Source organism: Oncorhynchus tshawytscha, unplaced genomic scaffold (genome assembly GCF_018296145.1).
Source record: "Oncorhynchus tshawytscha isolate Ot180627B unplaced genomic scaffold, Otsh_v2.0 Un_scaffold_4_pilon_pilon, whole genome shotgun sequence".
NCBI lineage: Eukaryota > Metazoa > Chordata > Actinopteri > Salmoniformes > Salmonidae > Oncorhynchus > Oncorhynchus tshawytscha.
This window is the reverse complement of record NW_024609834.1, coordinates 1,505,073-1,530,923: the sequence shown is the minus strand read 5'-3', so window position 1 is coordinate 1,530,923 and position 25,851 is coordinate 1,505,073. Positions and strand designations below refer to the sequence as shown.

Below are 25,851 nucleotides of genomic sequence, written 5' to 3'. Positions count from 1 at the left end.
AAACGCATCTGTCCAATCAGCTTGCAGTCAATGCTTCATTCACCTGAAAGAAGATATTAAACTGTTATACGAGTAAAGACTTATTCTATTGACGCTGAGACATCGACTTGGTATTAAGGTTTAACAATAGTCTTCAATAAGCTATTTGAAGGATATCTAAAATACTTATCAATACAAAAATAAAAGGTAAGATTTAGTTGTCTTTGTTTAAACTCTTCAAGCGTGTTCCCTTTTCTACCTATATAAAACGTAGGCTATTAGAAAATGATAGTTGTTTTGAAATAATAAACCATTACTATCTTGTTTTACTTATTGCTCTCTCTCCCCTCCCTCTATATCTGCCTCGCTCTCTCTTGAAATAAGTTCCTAATTATCACAAACAAGCATACAATTAAAACAAACGTTCAGCCCATACAGTGACATGTCTTGTGAATGTTTATTACAGATGTCAGTAAACCCGGGCGGTCGGAGGCTGAAACAGTGGCTAGTTGAGCAGATCCAGAGCGGCCAGTACCCGGGGCTGGTCTGGGAGGACGACAGCCGCATTATGTTCCGTATCCCCTGGAAACATGCTGGGAAGCAGGATTACAACCAGGAGGTAGACGCTTCTATCTTCAAGGTAGGTTCATTGACACACATTTCAAACGAGGATTGTGTTGATAGCGGTGGATTTGAGAGCATATTTAGATCACCGATATGTGTAGCTTTCCGCACGACTTTTGAAGAGGCACATATAACACACTTTTTTTCCGCGCCTACAAATCGAGCAGGAGTGAATTACGTTTTGTTGGTTTAACTTAAACATTCTCACCACCTGTAACGCACATAAGATACACATTCATTGTTGAGTATGCGCATACAAATAGAACGGGTGTGAATTACGTTTTGTTGGTTTAATTATAAACACAATAGCTGGCAGGGGCACGAAAGGGCTAGGTTTTGATGAATTAACAAGTTGTAGGTGTGACAAGCCCTCAACACATTCCATGGCGTAATGCATACATTTGTCTCAAGTTCTGTAGGTTATTGATGATCTTGAATAAGGGGAGGTTAGGCTATGCTCATGAAAAAAATATATGTAATTAAACTAAATTAAACCAATCGTTTTTTTATGTTTCTAAATAAGAATTTCACTGGCATAAAAAGCACATCTCTCTTTCATGGGCACTGTGCATCATGCCTGGATAGGCTACCTCTCAAAATCCATGCCATTATCAGCTGTGTTACCGTTAACCTGCTTTTTGTGAGTCTGAACTTCCCATTTGCGCTCCATGAAATTGTCACTTTTGTGCTTGTTTTTAAGGACACACCTCAAATATTGCCACCTTTCCCCCCTCAGTGCAAGCGAGCTGATTTTAGACAGGTAAATTGCTGAACCTGGCGTTATGGCTGGAAAATGCCAGTGTACCAGTTTTGACATGATGAAATTGCAAACTAATCTGCATTTGACACTTGCGCCTCCTTGGAGCCAGCTAAAATAGAGCCCATGGTCATAATAAGACAAGCAGAGAAAAATTACATTGAAAATCTAATATCTTTGTGTAATTATATGTAATTATAACTTAACAGCTAACAAATCATTTAAACCAGAACCTGTCCAGTTTCATGTCATTACAATTCAACCTTTTGTTTCATGTATCCTACCTGTATTTATCATGTGATTAATTGTATTCTGCCTGTCAAAGTAGTTGAGTTCTAATTACTTCTATGCATGGCTTCATCGTGGACTTTTCTCATCTCTATCATTCAGTTCCAGACCTTTTTCAATATAACAAGTTGTTGACAGCACCAGCAGGTATGTGTTATGTTTTGATGTGTGTTAATATGACTGTCGTTCTAATGTACCTGCTCCCTCCCTGCAGGCCTGGGCGGTGTTTAAGGGGAAGTTTAAGGAGGGGGAGAAGGCTGAGCCTGCTACATGGAAGACCAGGCTGCGGTGTGCCCTCAATAAGAGCCCCGACTTCGAGGAGGTGGGAGACAGGTCCCAGCTGGACATCTCTGAGCCCTACAAGGTGTACCGCATTGTCCCCGAGGAGGAGCAGAAGAGTGAGTTCATATTTCACTATGGAGACATTAGAATAATGAACATTATAAACACCTGCATTGAATGGATGTAGAGTCAAATTGCACCAATGCAAATTATTTATTAAAAGTCACTAATGTTTCAGCAGCAGGACGTTGCCTTGATCAGAGTTGAAAACATAGACACCTGGACAAAGACAGCTTGCTGCTGAGACTTGATTTACATTTGACCATCAGCCTTTTCCGTAGTAAATAGAAAGAATAGCTGTGATAATAAGACTAACAACCATGCTGTCTCCTCTGCTCCAGCAGGTAAAAGTGCAGCAGCAGCTTTGACATCTAGCCCTGGTGACAGTACTGACATGGACTGCAGCTCTGCACACCTGGAGGAGCTCATCAAAGAGGTGAAGCAGGTATGCTTTTCCTTTTTCCATCCATTTCTTCCCTTCCTCTCTCTGTCTATATTTCTCAATGACTTCACTCACTCTGTTTTTCTGTTTTCTTGTTTTAATGTCTGTCAAGTGTTCCCTCCTTTTCTGTCTCTCTGTCTTCCACTACCAACTATATTACCGCTTCTGTTTCTAAAGCAGCTTTTATATGTATGGTTGTTGATGTATGGTTATTAGAGACTAATGCATGGTGTGTCATTCCATTAACAGTCTTCTAGTGATGAGTACCTTGGCATTATCAAGAGGAGCCACTCTCCCCAGGAGGATGGCTGTAGGATGCAGCCCAGTCCAGAGTACTGGTCCCAGGGAAGTGTCAGTGGTAAGGGTCCTTCTCCACTCAGTCAATGGTTCTTTTCTTTAGCAGTGTCATCCAATCTAGTGGAGTATCGCCAACATGCAGTGGTGTCATGTCCATTTAAACACTTTCATACAGTGAAGACTGGAACAAATGTCAATTATCTGATCTATTTAATTAGAGTTAGCAAATGCCTATTCATCATATTGTCCTTGTTAAAAGTATCTGTCTAACAGTTTTCCATGAGGACATTTTGTAGAGAAACTTGCATGTTTATGTCTCCTGTATCAAAGTGGGCATTATTGTGGTATGTTCTATGAGGCTACAGCATGAGGCTACAGTTCCTCCTTTGTGAGAGTTGAGATTTATTTGTTTAAAAATAACTGCGTATCTATAGCGATGCAAAACTGCGACTTTACCTTGCAGTTATGGCTTCTAACACAAGCTTGTTTACATGATTCTAGAGGGGGAAGGATTTGCTAATTTCCTTTAGCACTTTGCTGACTAAGGTGTTTCTTCCTTGGTCACGCCGCCCGTGTGCTTGACGGGCTGTATTTTTTGATGAAATGACAAATCATGACATGATAGAGGGGTCAGATGTTTTTCACGGTCACTCAAGATCATTGCATCTTAACGAGCATGCTGCATATGTAAGAGGAAGGCAATATTTGAATTCCATAATAGAAAAAAATCTATACCACAAAGTCAGTTATCTTTTTCTTTTTATTTCCCTGCAGTCTTCCCGGGACATCAAGATCCCTCGCCGATGGGTTCTTTCAATGCCGGTATGTTTCCTCAGTATTTCTAAATACAGATGTATTTATTTACATTCCTCTGCGAGACTTAATAGAAGACAATGCGGTGGCTTACTCAACACTTCCCTCCCTCTGTTTCCAGCCTTCTCCCAGATGATCATTAACTTCTTCTATGGGGGGAAGCTGATGGACAGCGTGGTGACATCTCATGCTGATGGCTGTCGTATCTCTCCGGGTCAGCCTCCCTTGGTCCAGCACAGGTCCCCCTACGGTCTCCCAGACAGCCTGCAGAACGTCTGTTTCCCTCCCGCTGAACTCATCGAGGTTGAGCGCCAACGCCATGTCACCCGCAAGCTCCTGGGCCACCTGGAGAGGGGTGTGCTGGTCCGTGCCAACCGCGAGGGCATCTTCATCAAGAGGCTGTGCCAGAGCCGTGTGTTCTGGAGCGGGTTGGGGGGATTGGGCCCCCATTACAGCCCTGGGGGGCCCTGCAAACTGGAGAGAGATGATGTGGTCAAGATTTTTGACACAGGAAGGTTCTTCCAAGGTGAGGAGAAAGGAACTCATGTTGTTTTTGTTGTTGATTTAGGATGTTGTGCTCTGAAGAGGACAGGAATACATATACTCTTGACTGATATTTACTCTTTGGAGTACATACCTTCACTCATCAGTGTGCAGTTATGATGAAGCATTCTCTGTCTGTGTAATAAGTTCTTCTCTGTCTGCTTTGTTTGTCCCAGCTCTCCAGCTGTACCAGGAGGGCCAGATTCCCGCCCCTGACCCCATGGTGACCCTGTGTTTCGGGGAGGAGCTTCATGACCTCAGCACAGCCAAGACCAAACTTATCATCGTCCAGGTAACAGAGGTTATATCCCCTGGATCACTGAAACATGTGGTATCCCCCCAGCACAGTCCCAGAATGTGTTTGAGTAAATAGAGGTAACTTTAGTCTTCAAGGTGTTTTGGTCAAAAGGGCACCACTACACTCTTAGAAAAAAAGGGTTCCAAAGGGGTTCTTCAGGCTGTCCCCAAGCCTTTTTGCTTCCAGGAAGAACCCTTTTGGGCTCCATGTAGAATCCTCTAGAAAAAGGTTCTACATGGAACCTAAAAGGGTTCTACCTGGAACCAAAAGTGTTCTACCTGCAACTAAAAAGGGTTATTCAAAGGGTTCTCCTATGGGGACAGACGAAGAACCCTTTAAGGTTCTAGATAGCACATTTTTTTCTAAGAGTGTACCTTAAAAATACAAGCTGAGCTAACAGTTACCTCTCTTCTTCTCTACCTGCCTGGTTGTGTTCAGATCACTCCAGTCTACTGTCAGAAGCTGGCAGACTGAGCTTACAGTTTCCCTTCTCCTTCTCTCCCTCTCCCCTTCTCTTCTTCTTTCTCTGTCTGTGCTCGGCCACAGGTCACTCCAGTGAACTGCCAGCAGCTGTTGGATGCAGTGAGCATGCGTCGTTCCCAGTACAGCAGTCCTAACCTGGAGATCCAGTCAGACGAGCTGCATGCCGGGGAGCAGATGGCCCGGATCTACCAGGACCTGTGTAGCTACACCGCCCCCCAGAGGGTAGCCTGCTACAGGGACAACATGCCCATCACCGCCTGAACAGAGCACCTTCCTTCACTCCCCCTCATTGATATAACAAGAAAGGACTGACATGACATATGGTGAAATATGTCACTAACTTACACTTCAGCCTCTCACACGTTTTAGCCCTTGCTTACAGCAATGCTTTTCAATTCTTCAGAGCCAATCAGCAAGGGCATACTTTGATGAATGGAGAAAGAGATGGGATAGAGGATCGGAACAAAGCCAATACTTGCAAGGTGTGAACTGATAGGACCCAAAGCTACGCAGCTTGGGTGTTACAGAGACACTGTGTGTCAAGAAAGGGAAGTACTATACAACCTTATTACAAATGGTGCTGTAAAGGTATTAAAAGGTTTACTCATCAAATGTAACACCCCAGGAAGTATACCACATGTTTCCCCCAATCCAGAAGAAAAATAGTTTAAATGTAATACAATTCAAAATATAGTAGTTTGAACTATTCTGTCTTGTAAACCTACTATCATCAAGGTTATCACTATTCATTTTTAAACAACATGTGGTTAATTTAATACAGCAGTAAAGTTGATTGAATAAACCCTGAAGTGTCGAATGTTATATTAGAATTTGTGTGTCTATCGATTGACTAGCTTTTGTGTGATTTCTTTGTCAGATTTCTCACTTGCCTTTAATGTATTTTTTATTAGGGAAAATTTGATTGATATTCAATCCAATACGCCATACTAGTCATCATATCAGAGTACATTTAAACATGGATGGACAATAAAGGGACAGCATAACTAAAAGGAAGGCAGGACATTTAGGTACCAGTACACCAGATTACCTATTTTCTTTATATGTAGAACATCCTTATCCTTTAAATTTGTTCTATTTGTACTGTAGAAACATATTTTTCTGAATACTGTATGAGAGATTTTAACAGCAACATGATTGCTTGGATTGTATTTGATATAGATAGGTTTTACTATCCTATTCTGTCCACTGTTTTACTCTCTTTGAATTCATTTTTCAAATAAATAAAGAATTATCAAACCTTTCAGTGAATCTCTTCATTTGGCTAGCATTTTATTTATGAGGTGTTATACTGCAATATCTATGAAGTCACTTACTGAACATATCTTTGATACTATGATGATGGCTTGAAAACCACAACTAAAACTATTCAGCACACCATAGGCCAGAATAAATGGTAAAATTACATATGTTTTCTGTGTCTGTGTATTTCATTGAATACTTTCAAAGCTGCAGCCAGCCTAAAAAAGCATCTTCCAGAGAAGTGTACACATACTAGCCACCACCGACTGTTACATGGCAGTAGCGCTGCTTGTCACAACAGTATACAAGGAACTCCTTCACATGCATCCCACAAGTGAACTTACATCCCACAAGTGAAATCACGGGTGTCTGAGTGAATGAGTATATTAGTGATGGAACAACAGCCAACATTTTCTATTGTTGGAGTAGGGAAACTAGTGTCTAGGACATCCCCAGTGAGTAAGACATGGCTGATGGAGAGAAAGGAGGATGAGAGCAGAAGAAGAGAGACAAAGGTCATTGTGATCTCCCTCTGTGGGGGATTCCTTATTTGTTCTTATTTCTAACTTCTAGAGAATGGGTTACTCTTCCATCTCCATTCATGAGAAACTACTCAAGTACAAAAGAACAACCTACACAAAAAGCAAACATGCCCCCCCCTCACTCTCAGTTCCACTTCACACCCACACGGATATTAGAGTTCTCAGGTCATTCAGCACTTAATTATTTGGAATTCAGCAACAAAACATTGCTAACATGCCACACACGTACTCGCACACTCTCATCACAAACAGTCTAGGTAATCTATGTCACTTGACTTGTGCCTGATTCACACTACAGGGATGACCAGAACCGTACTGGCTCGGATACATGTGTGTGCGTGCGTGTGCGCGTGCACGTGTGGTCCACAGACATGTAGAGGTGTTACATGTCTGTCAGAACCCCTCCACAGGGTTTCAACGAGCAGGAACTGACTGCAAGCCATCAGAAACTGTCAACGGAAACTAAGTCTACCCCCCAAATAAGATCTCTCTGAGACTAGGCTAATTTAACCCCCTGTGTCTCTGATATTCAGAAGAATAGAATGGGCCTATTGACTCTACTTATGTGATCTGACCAGGACAATAATAACTAGAGCCCAGACTTCCTGGTCAGATAAAGCGGTCAGGAAAAACTGCTGTCCCTAGTTATAATGAGAAAAGTTGGTTATGGGGGGATAGAGTGCGGTTATGCACAAAGCACGAGCCTATGTTTTCTGTCCACAGTTGCAGTATCTGCAGTGTGATGTCTCCTGTGTTGCAACGCTGCCTTGTGGCGTCTGAGGCTTCCCACAATAAATTATCATAAAGAAGCTAGTCTTCCATTTAACATCAGCAGCTGTGGTGGTAGCATACAGACACTACAGTAGTAATGGAATGGAATGTTCTCTACACATGTAAACTCAGCATAAAAAGAAACGTCCTCTCATTGTCAACTGCGTTTGTTTTCAGAAAACTTAACATGTGTAAATATTTGTATGAACATAACAAGATTCAACAACTGAGACATGAACTGAACAAGTTCCACAGACATGTGACTAACAGAAATTGAATAATGTGTCCCTGAACAAAGGGGGGTCAAAATCAAAAGTAACAGTCAGGATGAGCCTGCAGGAAGGGTACCACATGAGCGAGGAGGATGTCTTCCCTGTAACGCACAGCATTGAGATAGCCTGCAACCTGCCTTACAACAGGCCTGGGAAACATGGGAAACAGCATGAGAAACAGTGTTTAAACCCTTTACAATGAAGATCTGTAAAGTTATTGGATTTTTATGAATTATCTTTGGAAAACAGGGTCCTGAAAAAGGGACCTTTCTTTTTTTGCTGAGTTTATTATGCCAGATACTGACATACACTTCAGCCTCTCACGAACTAACTAGAATCATCAAAGAAATTAAAGATTAAATAAAGAGGAATTACTATTCTCCAAAGTATTTCTTTGAAAATCTGCTTTCTCTCTTTTTGGTTTTGTGGCCAGACTTGTCGCTTACTTCTCTGAAAATGTCAAGATGTCTCTGAAATGGACTGTAGAGTCAGCAATGACCCCCCTTCTTCCCTCACAATGTTTTGGTCTGTGAATCCCCTCATCCTCTTTCATCATATTCATCATTGACACACAAACACACAGGAAACAAAAAGATGTCATTTTTCCTATGTGAGCCCAGACGTATGTAAAAGCAGAACACAAATGTAGCATTTACTGTACTGCTATGTTTTCCATTTATTTAATTTTGATGTGAAACGAGAATTGTGTTCATTCAGTTAAGGTAACATCTAGGCTACATATGAGATCGTTTGCCTTTTAAAAAAAAAGAAAGACAACATTTACAAGAAACAATGCATGTGAAGCTGTGGGTAGAGTCATGCCTAGTGGCAAACACGGTTTTCTTCTCTCACGTGTGTTCAATATTATACATGTTTTTATAGTCTTACTATCTGTATATGTATTTCACTTTCTAAACGGTATTGAGATGTATTTTGAATACTGTATTGTGACTACTGTTATTAAGTTACTGTATCAGTGCTGATGATTGGATGATACTGTATCATGTGAATCCTGGTCTCACGAACCGCAGGGACAAGGTGGAGAAGCAGGTAACAGAAACCCGGGACAGAAGGATGTGGAGAAAGACTGTGTGAATTACCATAAATAAGGGACATACAGTAAACACAAACCAGATTAAAGATTGACAGTTGTTGTTGATGATGCTTTAGCTGCCCCACCCAAATAGATGTTTTATTTTATTTCTGTATTTAATCTTTATTTAACCAGGTCGGCTAGTTGAGAACAAGTTCTCATTTGCAACTGCGACCTGGCCAAGATAAAGCATAGCAGTGTGAACGGACAACAACACAGAGTTACACATGGAGTAAACAATAAACAATAAACAAGTCAATAACATAGTAGAAAAAGAGTCGGCCCGAGAATTGAACCCTGTGGTACCCCCATAGAGACTGCCAGAGGACCGGACAACATGCCCTCCGATTTGACACACTGACCTCTGTCTGCAAAGTAGTTGGTGAACCAGGCAAGGCAGTCATTAGAAAAACCGAGGCTACTGAGTCTGCCGATAAGAATATGGTGATTGACAGAGTCGAAAGCCTTGGCCAGGTCGATGAAGATGGCTGCACAGTACTGTCTTTTATCGATGAGGGTTATGATATCATTTTGTACCTTGAGCATGGCTGAGGTGCACCCGTGACCGGCTCAGAAACCGGATTGCACAGCAGAGAAGGTACGGTGGGATTCGAGATGGTCAGTGATCTGTTTGTTGACTTGGCTTTCGAAGACCTTAGATAGGCAGGGCAGGATGGATATAGGTCTGTAACAGTTTGGGTCCAGGGTGTCTCCCCCTTTGAAGAGGGGGATGACCGCGGCAGCTTTCCAATCCTTGGGGATCTCAGATGATACGAAGGAGAGGTTGAAGAGGCTGGTAATAGGGGTTGCGACAATGGCGGCAGACAGTTTCAGAAATAGAGGGTCCAGATTGTCAAGCCCAGCTGATTTGGATGGGTCCAGGTTTCACAGCTCTTTCAGAACATCTGCTATCTGGATTTGGGTAAAGGAGAAGCTGGGGAGGCGCGGGCGAGTAGCTGCGGGGGGGGGCGGAGCTGTTGGCCGAGGTTGGAGTAGCCAGGAGGAAGGCATGGCCAGCCGTTGAGAAATGCTTGTTGAAGTTTTCGATTATCATGGATTTATCGGTGGTGACCGTGTTACCTAGCCTCAGTGCAGTGGGCAGCTGGGAGGAGGTGCTCTTGTTCTCCATGGACTCCATGTTCTCCAGTGTCCCAGAACTTTTTGGAGTTAGAGCTACAGAATGCAAATTTCTGCTTGAAAAAGCTGGCCTTTGCTTTCCTGACTGACTGTGTCTATTGGTTCCTGACTTCCCTGAACAGTTGCATATCGCGGGGACTATTCAATGCTATTGCAGTCCGCCATAGGATGTTTTTGTGCTGGTCGAGGGCAGTCAGGTCTGGAGTGAACCAAGGGCTATATCTGTTCTTAGTTCTGCATTTTTTTGAACGGAGCATGCTTGTCTAAGATGGTGAGGAAGTTACTTTTAAAGAATGACCAGGCATCCTCAACTGACGGGATGAGGTCAATATCCTTCCAGGATACCCGGGCCAGGTCGATTAGAAAGGCCTGCTCGCAGAAGTGTTTTAGGGAGCGTTTGACAGTGATGAGGGGTGGTCGTTTGACCGCGGACCCATAGCGGATACAGGCAATGAAGCAGTGATCGCTGAGATCCTGATTGAAGACAGCCGAGGTGTATTTGGAGGGCAAGTTGGTCAGGATAAAGTCAATTAGGGTGCTCATGTTTACGGATTTAGGGTTTTACCTGGTGGGTTTCTTGATGATTTGTGTGAGATTTGTGTGAGATTGGCATCTAGCTTAGATTGTAGGAAGGCCGTAGTGTTAAGCATATCCCAGTTTAGGTCACCTAACAGAACAAACTCTGAAGCTAGATGGGGGGCGATCAATTCACAGATGGTGTCCAGGGCACAGCTGGGAGCTGAGCGGGGTCGGTAGCAGGCGGCAACAGTGAGAGACTTATTTCTGGAGAGATTAATTTTTAAAATGAGAAGTTCGAACTGTTTGGGCATAGACCTTGAAAGTATGACAGAACTTTGCAGGCTATCTCTGCAGTAGATTGCAACTCCTCCCCCTTTGGCAGTTCTATCTTGACGGAAAGTGTTATAGTTGGGTATGGAAATCTCTGAATTTTTGGTGGCCTTCCTAAGCCAGGATTCAGACACGGCAAGGACATCAGGGTTGGCAGAGTGTGCTAAAGCAGTGAGTAAAACAAACTTAGGGAGGAGGCTTCTGATGTTGACATGCATGAAACCAAGGCTTTTTCGATCACAGAAGTCAACAAATGAGGGTGCCTGGGGACATGCAGGGCCTGGGTTTACCTCCACATCACCCGAGGAACAGAGGAGGAGTAGGATGAGGGTGCGGCTAAAGGCTATCGAAACTGGTCGCCTAGAGCGTTGGGGACAAGGAATAAAAGGAGCAGATTTATGGGCGTGGTAGAATATATTCAGGGCATAATGTGCAGACAGGGTTATGGTGGGGTGCGGGTACAGCTGAGGTAAGCCCAGGCACTGGCTGATGATAAGAGAGGTTGTATCTCTGGACATGCTGGTTATAATGGGTGAGATCACCGCTTGTGTGGGAGGTGGGACAAAGGAGGTATCAGAGGTGTGAGGAGTGGAACTAGGGGCTCCATTGTAAACTAAAACAATGATAACTAACCTGAACAACAATATACAAGGCATATTGATATTTGAGAGAGACATACAGCATGGCATAAAGTAATCGCAGGTCTTGATTGGGAGAGCTTGCTAAAACAACAGATGAGACAACAACAGCTAGTCAGCTAACACAACAACAGCAGGTGAAATGGCGATGACTAGGCAGAGAGGGTCGGATTAACTACACACAGAGCCTGAGTTCGCGGCTGGGGCCGACAGATAAAACATAAATAAACAGAATGGAGTACCGTGATTAATGGACAGTCCAGCAGGCATCAGCTATGTAGCCTATTGATCATAGATGATGACTTAAAGTTCAAAGGTCTTGGTGAGATCTACAGGTGCATTCCCACACAACCTTTTTGCTAAATGGTATTTTCTACTGCTTGTTTCAATGATATCATTGAATGATGTCATTTATTCATTTGTTAAGTGATTTCTTTTTGTTGTTTTTTGTTTATAAAGCCCTCCTTTATAAACCTCCTCCTACCTTACTTCATTTTTTAACTTACAGACGTACAAGATACCAGACCCAGTCTCAGGGAAGGCTAAATCTGGAGATCCCCTCCATCTCCACTGATTTAGGTAAATCTGAGTTTGAGTTTTTTTGCACATTACTTGTGAAATGATCTCCAAGGCTCTCTGAAGGGGGATGAATTGGTTCCTCTAGGGCATTTCAAAAGGATGATTGTGGACCTTTTTAGAGAAGAATGATTCTATGATTGTGTTTTGCTTTTGCTTTTTAAAATTTATTTAACCTTTATTTAACTAGGCAAGTCAGTTAAGAACAAATTCTTATTTACAATGACGGCCTAACCCGGCAAAACCCTAACAAAGCTCGGCCAATTGTGCACCGCCCTATGGGACTCCAAATCATGGCCGGTTGTGATACAGCCTGGAATCAAACCAAGGTCTGTAGTGATGCCTCTAGCACTGAGATGCAGTGCCTTAGACGGCTGTGCCACTCGGGAGTGTAGTGATGTGTATTGATTTGTATACAAGGCTCATCTGTGAAAGAGAGGTTGGTCTCATCATCACTTCCTGTTACAATAAAGGTTTGAAAAAACATTTGACAAAGTAAATATCAAGTGAGAAGCAGAAGCATAAGGTAGACATACACAAAACAACAGAATGTACTATTATGCTAGAACCTGTGATTTCCTAAGAAAATGATCTTTATTATGCAATCAGAGTGAGTTGGGAGTTTGACTTGTGTCTCTGGGGAGGAGTGGGGTTAGAGACAAGCATGTGTGACACAAGAATAGTCATCAAGAGAGGAACTGGGAGAGCAGCGAGAAAACTGAGGTGTGGAGAGACAGGTGGAAAGAGAACCCACATCCTGGAACCTGGAGGATAGACACAAACACACACACACCCACATGCATGCACACAAACCACAAACACACACACACACATTGGCCAGCAGTCCAGGGTTGTTTCCTCTAATCAGTATCGGTTCACTTATGTCCCTCTGACCCCAAACCCACCACCAAACCCCTCGGGGAGGGGTCGTCTGCAAGGCGGGGGAGCCACGAGCGCTGAAGGTCTATGTGCCTTTTATCTCACACCTATCTCTACATTTTATGCATTTTTTAAGTAACACTCCTTTTTCATGTCCACATGTAGCAAGCAATCTACATGGACTAGTAGGTGAGACAGACAGGCAATATAGTTGTCATGCATCTACACTAAACAAAAATATAAATACAGAAATGCAACAATTAAAAATATTTTAATGAGTTACAGTTCATATAAGGAAATCAGTCAATTGAAATAAAATCATTAGGTCCTAATCTATGGATTTCAAATGACTGGGAATAAAGATATGCATCTGTTGGTCATTGATACCTTTAAAAAAAGGTAGGGGCGTGGATCAGAAAACCAGTCAGTATCTGGTGTGACCACCATTTGTCTCATGCAGCGCAACATCTCCTTCACATAGAGTTGATCAGGCTGTTGATTGTGGCCTGTGGAATGTTGTCCCACTCCTCTTCAATGGCTGTGCAAAAATTGCTTGATATTGGCAGAAACTGGAACATGTACAATACCTGTCAAAAGTTTGGATACACCTACTCTTTCAAGGGGTTTTCTCTATTTTTGCTATTTTCTCCATTGTAGAGTAATAGTGAAGACATCAAAACTATGAAATAACACATATGGAACCTTGTAGTAACCAAAAAGTGTTATACAGATCCAAATATTTTTTAAATTTTTGACAGCATTGCACACTCTTGGCATTCTCTCAACCAGCTTCACCTGGAATGCTTTTCCAACAGTCTTGAAGTAGTTCCCACATATGCTGAGCACTTGCTGGCTGCTTTTCCTTCACTCTGCTGTCCAACTCATCTCAATTCGGTTGAGGCGGGTCATTGTGGAGGCCAGATCATCTGATGCAGCACTCCATTAGTCTCTTTCTTGGTCAAATAGCCCTTACACAGCCTGGAGGTGTGTTGGGTCATTGTCCGGTTTTCAAAAACAAATGATAGTCCAACATGCACGTACAAATCCCAGATGCAATGGCATATCGCTGCAGAATTCTGTGGTAGCCATGTTGGTTAAGTGTGCCTTGAATTCAAAATAAATCACAGACAGTGTCACCATCAAAGCACCCCCACACCATCACACCTCCTCCTCCATGCTTCATGGAGAACCACACATGTGGAGATCATCCATTCACCTACTCTGCGTCTCACAAAGACATGGCAGTTGGAAACAAAAATCAGCATTTGCGAGGTCGGGCACTGACGTTGGGCAATTAGGCCTGCCTCGCAGTTGGCATTCCAGTTCATCCTAAAAGTGTTCGATGGGGTTGAGGTCAGGGCTCTGTGCAGGCCAGTCAAGTTCTTCCACACCGATCTCGACAAAGCATTTCTGTATGGACCTCCCTTTGTGCACAGGGGCATTGTCATTCTGAAACAGGAAAGGGCCTTCCACAAACTGTTGCCACAAAGTTGGAAGCACAGAATTGTTTAGAATTTCATTGTATGCGGTAGCGTTAAGATTTCCCTTCACTGGAACTAAGGGGCCTAGGCCGAACCATGGAAAACAGCCCCAGGCCATTATTCCTCCTCCACCAAACTGTATAGTTGGCACTATGCATTGGGGCTAGTAGCGTTCTTCTGGTATCCGCCAAACCCAGAATCGTCCGTCGGACTGCCAGATGGGGAAGTGTGATTCTTCACTCCAGATAACGTGTTTCCACTGCTCCAGTGGCGGCGAGTTTACACCACTCCAGCCAACGCTTGGCATTGCGCATGGTGTTCTGCTATAAGCCAGTGGGTCTGGGCCCGTGAGTAACCAGCCTCTACAGGGGGCTATACTCATAGGAAGCTTATTAGCAAGATTTTGTGTCAGAAATAATGAGTTAGATAAGACCAGCTGAAGACACATACTGTACATGTGTTGAACATCCTTCAATATGAGCGAGAAATGCATACAGTAGGCTGTCTAAAGGTGTGAATGTTTAAAAAATGTTATATAACCTTTTTTTAACTGAAGAGCCATAAAGGTATACAGTACATATAACACACTGTATCCATCTCCTACTAGCTAACATGCATGTACAGATCCCAGTTTAAAGTCCATAGAACATAACATACATAGAGCTCTCACTGTGTAAAGTCAGTTGAGAGTTGCAGCAGTGTGAGAGCATCTGGTGTTCCTGTCCGGAGGAGTGATCTGTGACCTCCTCATCTGGCCCTGGCCTGGACAGGAAGAGCATGTGGACCGGAGAGGATCTGACTGAGCAGCATGCAACTTCCCTATAGAAAAGAGGAAGAAGACACAGAGCATTGGAGCCAGAGACAGACAGTGGTCAGGGAGTCAAAGACCCTGGCTGGAGCACATAGATTATACTCATATAGAAAATACTACATATAGAAGTGAAAGGGGAAATTGTGTGTAGGGGAGGTGTCCGTACACATCAAGAGGACATTGCTGAACAGGAATAGTTCGCCATTGAAATATAGACAACTGTTAAATAGTTTTTTTTTTTTTTACTTGGTGAGTCCTAGGTTGACCTTTGCTCTTCTGTTTTGTATTCGGGTGGAACAAAACTTACAGTGTCAGCAGGGTAATAGGGGGTGGGTGGTGGTTGTGTAGAGTGGGGTGGGGTGTCAGTCCCAAGGGAGAGTATGGGGGCTGCCACAGTGATCTCAGGGTCACAGTACAGGGGATTTCTGCTCCAACCTGCCGCACTGACCCAGGCCATCTCAAACGGCTCAGTGCTCACTGGATTGTGTGTATGTCAAGGGACAGGATGTGGTTGGCCAGCTCAAAGACAGGTGACAGTCATAGGGTTCTGATAGGTGAGAGACACAGAAAAGCACCTGAGATGAGAATAGCTGTGTACAGTACCAGTCAAAAGTTTGGGCACATCCACTCATTCAAGGGTTTTTCTTTATTTTTACTATTTTTTACACTGTAGAATAACAGTGAAGACATAAAAACTATGAAATAACATACAAGTATATGGAATCATGTAATAACCAAAATGGTGTTAAACAAATCAAAATATATTTTATATTTGAGATTCTTCAAAGTAGCCGCCCTTTGCCTTGATGACAGCTTTACACACTCTTGGCATTCTCTCAACCAGCTTCATGAGGTAGTCACCTGGAATGCAGTTCAGTTAACAGGTTCATTTGTGGAATTGATTTCCTTCTTAATGCGTTTGAGCTAATCAGTTGTGTTCTGAGAAGGTAGGGGTGGTATACAGAAGATAGTCCATATTATGGCAAGAACAGCTCAAATAAGCAAAGAGAAATGACAGTCCATCATTAATTTCAGACATGAGGGTCAGTTAATCAAATCAAATCAAATGTATTTATTTGCTCTTCGTACATCAGCTGATAGCTCAAAGTGTTGTACAGAAACCCAGCCTAAAACCCCAAACAGCAAGCAATGCAGGTGTAGAAGCAAGATGGAAAAACTCCCTAGAAAGGCCAAAACATAGGAAGAAACCTAGAGAGGAACCAGGCTATTTTACCTTTTCTTTTTAAAATTTTATACTCACTATAAGGGGTGGCCAGTCCTCTTCTGGCTGTGCCGGGTGGAGGTTATAACAGAACATGGCCAAGATGTTCAAATGTTCATAAATGACCAGCATGGTCAAATAATAGGCCTGGGACAGGTAGCACGTCCGGTGAACAGGTCAGGATTCCATAGCTGCAGGCAGAACAGTTGAAACTGGAGCAGCAGCACGGCCAGGTGGACTGGGGACAGCAAGGAGTCATCATGCCAGGTAGTCCTGAGGCATGGTCCTATGGCTCAGGTCCTCCGAGAGAGAGAAAGAAAGAGAGAAAGAGAGAATTAGAGAGAGCATACTTAAATTCACACAGGACACCGGATAAGACAGGAGAAGTACTCCAGATATAACAAACTGACCCTAGCCCCCCTACACATAAACTACTGCAGCATAAATACTGGAGGCTGAGACAGGAGGGGTCAGGAGACACTGTGGCCCCATCCAATGATACCCCCGGACAGGGCCAAACAGGAAGGATATAACCCCACCCACTTTGCCAAAGCACAGCCCCCACACCACTCGAGGGATATCTTCAACCACCAACTTACCATCCTGAGACAAGGCTGAGTATAGCCCACAAAGATCTCCACCACGGCACAACCCAAGGGGGGGCGCCAACACAGACAGGAAGATCACATCAGTGACTCAACCCACTCAAGTGACGCACCCCTCCTAGGGATGGCATGAGAGAGCCCCAGTAAGCCAGTGACTCAGCCCCTGTAATAGGATTAGAGGCAGAGAATCCCAGCGGAAAGAGGGGAACCGGCCAGGCAGAGACAGCAAGGGCGGTTCGTTGCTCCAGAGCCTTTCCGTTCACCTTCACACTCCTGGGCCAGACTACACTCAATCATATGACCCACTGAAGAGATGAGTCTTCAGTAAAGACTTATAGGTTGAGACCGAGTCTGCGTCTCTCACATGGGTAGGCAGACCATTCAATAAAAATGGAGCTCTACAGGAAAAAGCCCTGCCTCCAGCTGTTTGCTTAGAAATTCTAGGGACAATTAGGAGGCCTGCGTCTTGTGACCGTAGCGTACGTGTAGGTATGAACGGCAGGACTATATCAGAGAGATAGGTAGGAGCAAGCCCATATAATGCTTTGTAAGTTAGTCAGTTGCAAAAACCATCAAGCGCTATGATGAAACTGGCTCTCATGAGGGCCGCCACAGGAAACGAAGACTCAGAGTTTCCTCTGCTGTAGAGGATAAGTTAATTAGAGTTACCAGCCTCAGAAATTGCACCCCAAATAAATGCATCACAGAGTTCAAGAAACAGACACATCTCAACATCAACTGTTCAGCGACTGCGTGAATCAGGCCTTCATGATCGAATTGCTGCAAAGAAACCACTACTAAAGGACACCAATAACAAGAAGAGACTTGCTTGGGCCACAAAACATGAGCAATGGACATTAGACCAGTGCAAATCTGTCCTTCGGTCTGATGAGTCCAAATTTGAGATTTTTGGTTCCAACCGCCAATTTTTTTAGCTTTATTTAACTTGGCAAGTCAGTTAAGAATTAATTCTTATTTTCAATGACGGACTGGGTTAAAACTGACTTGGTCAGGGGTAGAATGACAGATTTTTTACCTTGTCAGCTCAGGGATTTAATTAGGTGAACAGATGATCTCCGCATGTGTGGTTCCCACCGTGAAGCATGGAGGAAGAGGTGTGATGGTGTGGGGGTCTTTTGCTGGTGACACTGTCTGTGATTTATTTAGAATTCAAGGCACACTTAACCAGCATGGCAACCACAGAATTCTGCAGTGATACGCCATCCCATCTGGTTTGTGCTTAGTGGGACATTCTGTTCTATGACATAATATCAGTCAGTTAACAAGACTAGGAATTATGAAGCCTTTATGTGCTTTTTTATTACATAAATGCTTCAAAATTCACAAAATGAAAATGATCTCAAAGAACAAAACGTATAATATCTCTTAAGCCTGTGTTAACCACAGACCTTATTTTCGGCGTTTATCAAAAACCCTTACAAAAACGCCATTAATTGTCCCATAGGTTTTGTCCAACGAACCAGGGCGGAGTTAGTGCCTACAAAAAGAGGCCATTAATATTTCTCTCTATAGAGTAGGTTGTAAATAAACAGTATTAAGATGTGTAAATCACAAGTGTCTTGGTGACTGAGGTCACAGCTTTGTGAAGGAATTAAAACCTAGTTGGTAACAAGGAGGTGGAAATAACTTCCTGCAGACCTGCACTAAAAGACTTTAGCACATTTAGCACAATTTGAAGAAATCTAAAACATAAAGCAAACATTTATAAGCATAAGTTATGCACATTATACCCCCTAAAACTAATGTTGATATAGATTTTTTCTTCAAAATGGAATGATCCAACCCTGACATGTATGATAGAGGAACAACATTGTGGAGGTGAAACCACCACGTCAGACCCCAAATATGTTACCGTGATTACACAACCTCTTACTGAGGAAAAACCGCCTGCCCAGGCCACAGGTGCTGCTGGGATGGATATTAATACAATTCGGTCTATAACGGTTGGAGTGCAGCTGGAGGAGCATGTGGTCCAACCTCAGCTACAGGGCTACAGGGTTGTCTGTTGACTGGAGTATGCCTGTGTGTAGCCATTTGATTCCCTCTCCGATGTCAACCAGGAACCTGAACTTGAGCCACCTATTATGTAAACACATTTGAACAAAGGTTGTACATTTGTGAATGTGTAATATCCTGATGTATTATGAATAAAATGTAAGAATTGGTTGGATAAAATTTGATGTAAACATATCACTTATTAATGGTTGCAAAACATTCTGTTGTAGATGGAAATGTAAGGTTGGCTGACACAACATGCCTACCACTTTTATTGTGAAACAAACAAGAAATAAGCACGTAAAACTTGAGCGTGCATAACTATTCATCTCCACAAAGTCAATAGTTTGTAGAGCCACCATTTGTAGCAATTACAGCTGCAAGTCTCTTGGGGTATGTCTCTATAAGTTTGGCACATCTAGCCACTGGGATTTTTGCCCATTCTTCAAGACAAAACTGCTCCAGCTCCTTCAAGTTGGATGGGTTCCGCTGGTGTACAGCAATCTTTAAGTCATACCACAGATTCTCAATTGGATTGAAGTCTGGGCTTTGACTAAGCCATTCCAATACATTTAAATATTCCCCTTAAACCACTCAAGTGTTGCTTTAGCAGTATGCTTAGGGTCATTGTCCTGCTGGAAGGTGAACCTCCGTCCCAGTCTCAAATCTCTGGAAGACTGAAACAGGTTTCCCTCAAGAATTACCCTGTATATAGAGCCATCCATCAATCCTTCAATTCTGACCAGTTTCCCAGTCCCTGCCAATGAAAAACATCCCACAGCATGATGCTGCCACCACCATGCTTCACTGTGGGGATGGTGTTCTCAGGGGGGATGAGGTTTACGCCAGACATAGTGTTTTCCTTGATGCCAAAAAGCTACATTTTAGTCTCATCTGTCCAGAGTGCCTTCTCCAATATGTTTGAGGAGTCTCTCACATGCCTTTTGGCGAACACCAAACATGTTCGCTTATTTTTTCTTTAAGCAATGGCTTTTTTCTGGCCACTCCTCCGTAAAGCCCAGCTCTGTGGAGTGTACGGCTTAAAGTGGTCCTATGGACAGATACTCCAATCTCCACTGTGGAGCTTTGCAGCTCCTTCAGGATTATCTTTGGTCTCTTTGTTGCCTTTCTGATTAATGCCCTCCTTGCCTGGTCCATGAGTTTTGGTGGGCGGCCCTCTCTTGGCAGGTTTGTTGTGGTGCCATATTCTTTCCATTTTTTAATAATGGATTTAATGGTGCTCCGTGGGATGTTCAAAGTTTCTGATATTTTTTTATAACCTAACCCTGATATGTACTTCTCTACAACTTTGTCTCTGAACTGTTTGGAGAGCTCCTTGGTCTTCAAGGTGCCGCTTGCTTGGTGGTGCCCCTTGCTTAGTGGTGTTGCAGACTCTGGGGCCTTTCAGAAAAGGCGTATATATATACTGAGATCATGTGACAGATCATGTGTCACTTAGATTGCACACAGGTGGATGTTATTTAACTAATTATGTGACTTCTGAAGGTAATTGGTTGCACCAGATCTTATTTAGGGGCTTCATAGCAAAGGGGGTGAATACCTATGCACACACCACTTTTCTGTTTTTAAGTTTTTGAATTTTTTTAAACAAGTAATCTTTTTCATTTCACTTCACCAATTTGGACTATTATGTGTATGTTCATTACATGAAATCCAAATAAAAATCCATTTAAATTACAGGTTGTAATGTAACAAAATAGGAAAAACGCCAATGGAGGTGAATACTTTTGCAAGGCACTGTATTTAGTATGAAGGACAATTTTCTGTAATCAACGATCATTATGAGAAAACAAAAAAGGGACCTGGGAACTTTTATGATAAGAATTACAGAAGAACCACACATGATAACAATCTGGAAGGTTTTCATGATAACAAAATCTTGACAGCCACCATTCAGCCCGCCACCCATGAAGAATATCAACTTCACAAACGTAACAAACACTGAGCTAAAATAATCTCCCAGTAAACAGATTCTCATCGACAGCCTGGCAGGGTAACATGCAGTCATTTGCATGGTTATAAACAGCAGCCAGGTGAGGGGGGGAAAGTGTATTTCTGTCTTCTCATTTGCATGTAAGTCTAACATGCACCACACTGGGGCTTGAGGGGAAGGTAACGCAGAGCTCACTGAAGCACATCCCCTATGGCTGGCTAACCATGCTAGTGAAGGCTACACTAGCTGTAGAGGATAGACCTTGTTATGTAACCAAGAATAACCAAGTTGAACTATGGGTAATGCTATGCGGAATCTTTCAAAGATATGAAACAACCTAAGGATAGCTTGTGAAAGAGGAAAACAAGTGAATGGGGTACAAATGCTATTTCCATACACCTTGGTAAAGCCTAAGTGACCTTGATAATTCTCTGCCCTAATAAACCGCGAGCCAGTTCAGTGAGTCCACCATAAGAGTTTATGTTACCACATCACCCTCTTGTGGTGCTACTCAGGACTACTCCTTATTGAGTCCAACATGAAACACAAAGGGCCAGTTTCCCAGACACATATTAAGATTGGTCCTTGACCAAAAAGAAAATTCAGTGGAAAATCTGCATTGGATTAGGCTTAATCTGTGTGCAGGAAACCTCTCCGAAATGTACACTGGTTCTTGGTAATGTACTTTGTTGCAATGACAAATTACATATTGTGTGAGACAAATCATGTGACTAAAATGAAAATAAAGATTGCACAGCATTAGCCATGGTTATTTACCTATGATGAAATAAGGAGGGATTTTCTGCATTCACTTCTGCTTTTTTACTTCCATGTTTTCAAGTTGCATATTTACAGAGTAAATGTATTTTCATTTTAATATCAGGAATTTATTGTTATTTCATTACCTACAAAATGTATGAATAATGGAACAAGTATGGAAACAGTGGATGTCTATTATTTGTCATTTATCATTTATAATTTACTGAATTAAATAATACTATTACTGAGTTAATGAAAATCCAATTCAGAATATGACATAAGTTATTTAATAATAACAGTATTTGAGAGAGAAAATCTTCCTATTGCTAGTTGGAATTCAGACCTGGATGCAGCTACAACTATGCTAAGGTAATAATTAAATAGTTTACTCAATAGCATTATTTATATCCCAAAACATACAGGATTAGTGGCATAGGGTCAAACTAAAATTTGAATTAAAATGTGTTATTTTTCAAAACGCTATATATCCATTTTATCCTGTAAATTTGACGCTGGTATGAGCTTGTCTCGTGTACTGTAGCTATCTTAAGAGGAATTCATTAACTGTAAGTTGCTATGGATAAGAGCATCTGCTAAATTACTAAAATGACAAATGTAAATGTTTTACATAGAGATCTCATTTTACTTTATCAAATATATATATTTATAAACATTTTATTAATATTGATGTCACAAACGTATCATTTGTACAGTTCTTTATAAAAAATGTACTTATTTCTTACATTTGACTGTGTAAAACCTAGCAATACTTGTCACGATCGTCGTAAGAACATTCGGACCAAAGCGCAGCGTGATATGGGTTCCACATATTTATTGAATTGAAACGCACAAAACAATAAAAAGCAAACGATACGTGAAGCTATGGAGTGCTCATAGGCAACTACACATAAACAAGATCCCACAAAAAAAAACTGTGGGGAAATGGCTGCTTAAATATGATCCCAGGGAGTTCCGGACCGTGGACCCTCGCAGGAGGATCCGGACTGTGGACCGTCGCAGGAGGTTCCGGACTGTGGACCGTCGCAGGAGGTTCCGGACTGGGAACCGTCGCCAGAAGCTATGGACTGGGAACTGTCGCCGGAAGCTCTGGACTGGGAACTGTTGCCGGAAGCTTTGGACTGGGAACCGTCGCCGGACGCTCTGGACTGGGGACCATTGCCAGACGCTCTGGACTGGGGATCGTCGCAGGAGGATCCGGACTGTGGACCGTCACAGGAGGTTCCGGACTGGGAACAGTCGCCAGAAGCTCTGGACTGGGAACCGTCGCCGGAAGCTCTGGACTGGGAACCGTCGCCGGAAGCTCTGGACTGGGAACCGTCGCCGGAAGCTCTGGACTGGGAACCGTCGCCGGACGCTCTGGACTGGGAACCGTCGCCGGAAGCTCTGGACTGGGGACCGTCGCCAGACGCTCTGGACTGCGGACAGTCGCCTGAAGCTCTGGACTGGGGACCGTCGCCGGAAGCTCTGGACTGGGGACCGTCGCCAGACGCTCTGGACTGCGGACAGTTGCCTGAAGCTCTTGACTGCGGACAGTTGCCTGAAGCTCTGGACTGGGGACCGTCGCCGGAAGCTCTGGACTGGGGACCGTCGCCGGAAGCCTGGTGCATGGAGCCGGCACAGTTGGCACCGGACTGGTGACACACACTTCAGGGCGAGTGCGAGGAGCTGGCACAGGACGTACCGGACTGGGAAAGCGCACTGGACGCCTGATGCGTGGAGCCGGCACAGGTGGCACCGGACTGGTGACACGCACGTAAGGGCGAGTGCGAGGAGCAGGCACAGGACGTACCGGACTGGGGAGGCGCACTGGAGGCCGAGTGAGTGGAGCCGGCACAGGTGGTACCGGACTGGTGACACACACTTCAGGGCGAGTGCGAAGAGGAAACACAGGACGTACTGGACTGGGAAGGTGCACTGGAGGCCGAGTGCATGGAGCTGGCACAGGACGTATTGGGCTGTGGAGGGTACTGGAGGTCTGGTGCGTAGAGCCGGCACACATGGTACCGGACAGATGACACGCTCCTCAAGGCGAGTGCGGAGAACTGGCACAGGACGTACTGGGCTGTGGAGGCGTACTGGAGACCTGGTGCATGGAGCCGGCACAGTTTTTACCAGACTGCTAGCACGCTCCTCAGGATGAGTACGGAGAGCTGACTCAGGTGGCATCAAACTGATGACACACTCCTTAGGGCGAATGTCGTGCATCATACTGTCCCCAGTCCACTTGGCCGTGCTGCTGCTCCAGTTTCAACTGTTCTGCCTGTGATTATTATTATTAGACCATGCTGGTCATTTATGAACAGTTGAACATCTTGGCCATGTTCTGTTATAATCTCCACCCGGCACAGCCAGAAGAGGACTGGCCACCCCTCATAGCCTGGTTCCTCTCTAGATTTCTTACTAGGTTTTGGCCTTTCTAGGGAGTTTTTCCTAGCCACCGTGCTTCTACACCTGCATTGCTTGCTGTTTGGGGTTTTAGGCTGGGTTTCTATACATCACTTTGAGATATCAGCTGATGTACGAAGGGCAAATAAATACATTTGATTTGATATTTGATTCATACACCAACACAACAACTCTCTCATTTCTCTCTCCTCCAATTTCTCAATCAACTCACTGACGGTCTCTGACTTTCCCCGTTCACTCTCCTCCAATTTCTCCCTCTTCTCCCAGATTGGCCCTGGTTCACTCCTCGGCTCCGCCTACCACCCCGTGGGGGGAGGGGGGGGGCTGTTCTTTGGGGGGGGCTGTTCTTTGGGCTTTCGTTGTGGCCGCGAACCCTGGCGTCGTCGCTGTCTTCCCTTCTCTCCTTGCGTCTGCTTCCAAGGAAGGCTTTCGTGTCCTCCCATTATTTCCTCCCAAGTCCAGGATATCTTCTCCTCCTTGATCTCCTCCCAAGCCCAGGACCGGACCTCTCCTGCTGGGCACGCTGCTTGGTCCTGGTGTGGTGGGACCTTCTGTCACGATCACCGTAAGAACATTTGGACCAAAGAGCAGCGTGATATGGGTCCCACATATTTATTCACGTTGTCGTGTCTTTACTATCATTAAATTGAAGACATAGTTTTATCAAAGACTGTTATTCCAACAACTACCGTAATCACACAGGAAAAACAAACAGGAAAAATGTGTCTGATAAGGTTGGGGTGCGTGGGGGTAAAAGGGGGTGTAATGGGGTGTAGCAGAAGCAAGCGGGTCAGCTCTCTGACATCTTCCATTATCTTTGGTTCCATTAAAGCACCATGCAAGCACCAATGCCTCTTCAGAGTGTGTTTACAATGGCATGTGTTTAGAAACCCTCTCTCAGACTGTCACCCTGGACATGACAGGGGAAACACAACAAGGCTTTCCCATGCAGAGACTTTCCACATCCAGCCTAATGACTGATTCTCGCTTACTCATCAACAACACACAATTACTGACTGGGCCACCTAATTGAAGACTGGGCAGAGTGAGGGAGGAGGAAGTAGAGTAAGAGAATGTGCGCGTGTGTGTGTGTGTGTGTCCCATCCGAAAGACGGCACCCTACACAAGGCAATGTCCCCAATCACTGCCCTGGGGTTTTGGGATATTGTTTTTAGACCAGAGGAAAGAGTGCCTCCTACTGGCCCTCCAACGGCACTTCCAGCAGCATCTGGACTCCCGTCCAGGGACTGACCAGCACCAGGCTTCTCTTTGCTTGACATCATGGGAAAATCCCATAAAATCAGCCAAGACCTCAGAAAAAAATGGAGACTTCCATAAGTCTGGTTCATCCTTGAGAGCAATTTCCAAATGCCTGAAGGTACCACATTCATCTGTATGAACAATAGTACGCAAGTATAAACACCATGCGACCACGCAGCTGTCATACCGCTCAGGAAGGAGACGTGTTCTGTCTCCTAGAGATGAACGTACTTTGGTGCGAAAAGTGAAAATCAATCCCGGAACAACAGCAAAGGACCTTGTGATGATGCTGGAGGAAACAGGTACAAAAGTATCTATATCCACAGTAAAACGAGTCCTATATCAACATAACCTGAAAGGCCACTCAGCAAGGAGAGGCCACTGCTCCAAAACCGAGAAAAAAAAAGCCAAACTACAGTTTGCAACTGCACAT

The 25,851-nt window shown here is 43.9% G+C and overlaps 1 protein-coding gene across 7 annotated transcripts; it reads left to right on the top strand.

Moving 5' to 3' along the window:
• LOC112263769 (interferon regulatory factor 8) lies at nucleotides 1–6,130 on the top strand. 7 transcript variants are annotated; one of them, XM_042319641.1, is made up of 10 exons: nucleotides 1–186; nucleotides 446–619; nucleotides 1,304–1,363; nucleotides 1,863–2,046; nucleotides 2,335–2,426; nucleotides 2,682–2,790; nucleotides 3,504–3,551; nucleotides 3,664–4,068; nucleotides 4,262–4,377; nucleotides 4,930–6,130. In XM_042319641.1, the coding sequence occupies exons 2-10, from the start codon at nucleotides 446–448 to the stop codon at nucleotides 5,125–5,127; spliced, it is 1,386 nt and encodes a 461-aa protein (XP_042175575.1). In that variant the 5' UTR covers nucleotides 1–186; the 3' UTR covers nucleotides 5,128–6,130. The 7 variants fall into 7 exon arrangements, with proteins under 7 accessions (XP_042175575.1, XP_024296110.1, XP_024296111.1 ...); XM_024440342.2 differs by having other exon boundaries at nucleotides 2–186; nucleotides 2,335–2,435; XM_024440343.2 differs by having other exon boundaries at nucleotides 2–186; nucleotides 2,332–2,426.
• Nucleotides 6,131–25,851: the final 19,721 nt, after the last annotated feature.

Excerpts from the sequence above, each read along its gene's own strand:
- LOC112263769 (XM_024440341.2), top strand. The coding sequence starts at position 446 with ATGTCAGTAAACCCGGGCGGTCGGAGGCTGAAACAGTGGCTAGTTGAG. Across the intron at positions 2,047-2,331 it reads CCCCGAGGAGGAGCAGAAGA|CAGGTAAAAGTGCAGCAGCA; the intron begins GTGAGTTCATAT and ends CCTCTGCTCCAG. Across the intron at positions 2,791-3,503 it reads GTCCCAGGGAAGTGTCAGTG|TCTTCCCGGGACATCAAGAT; the intron begins GTAAGGGTCCTT and ends ATTTCCCTGCAG.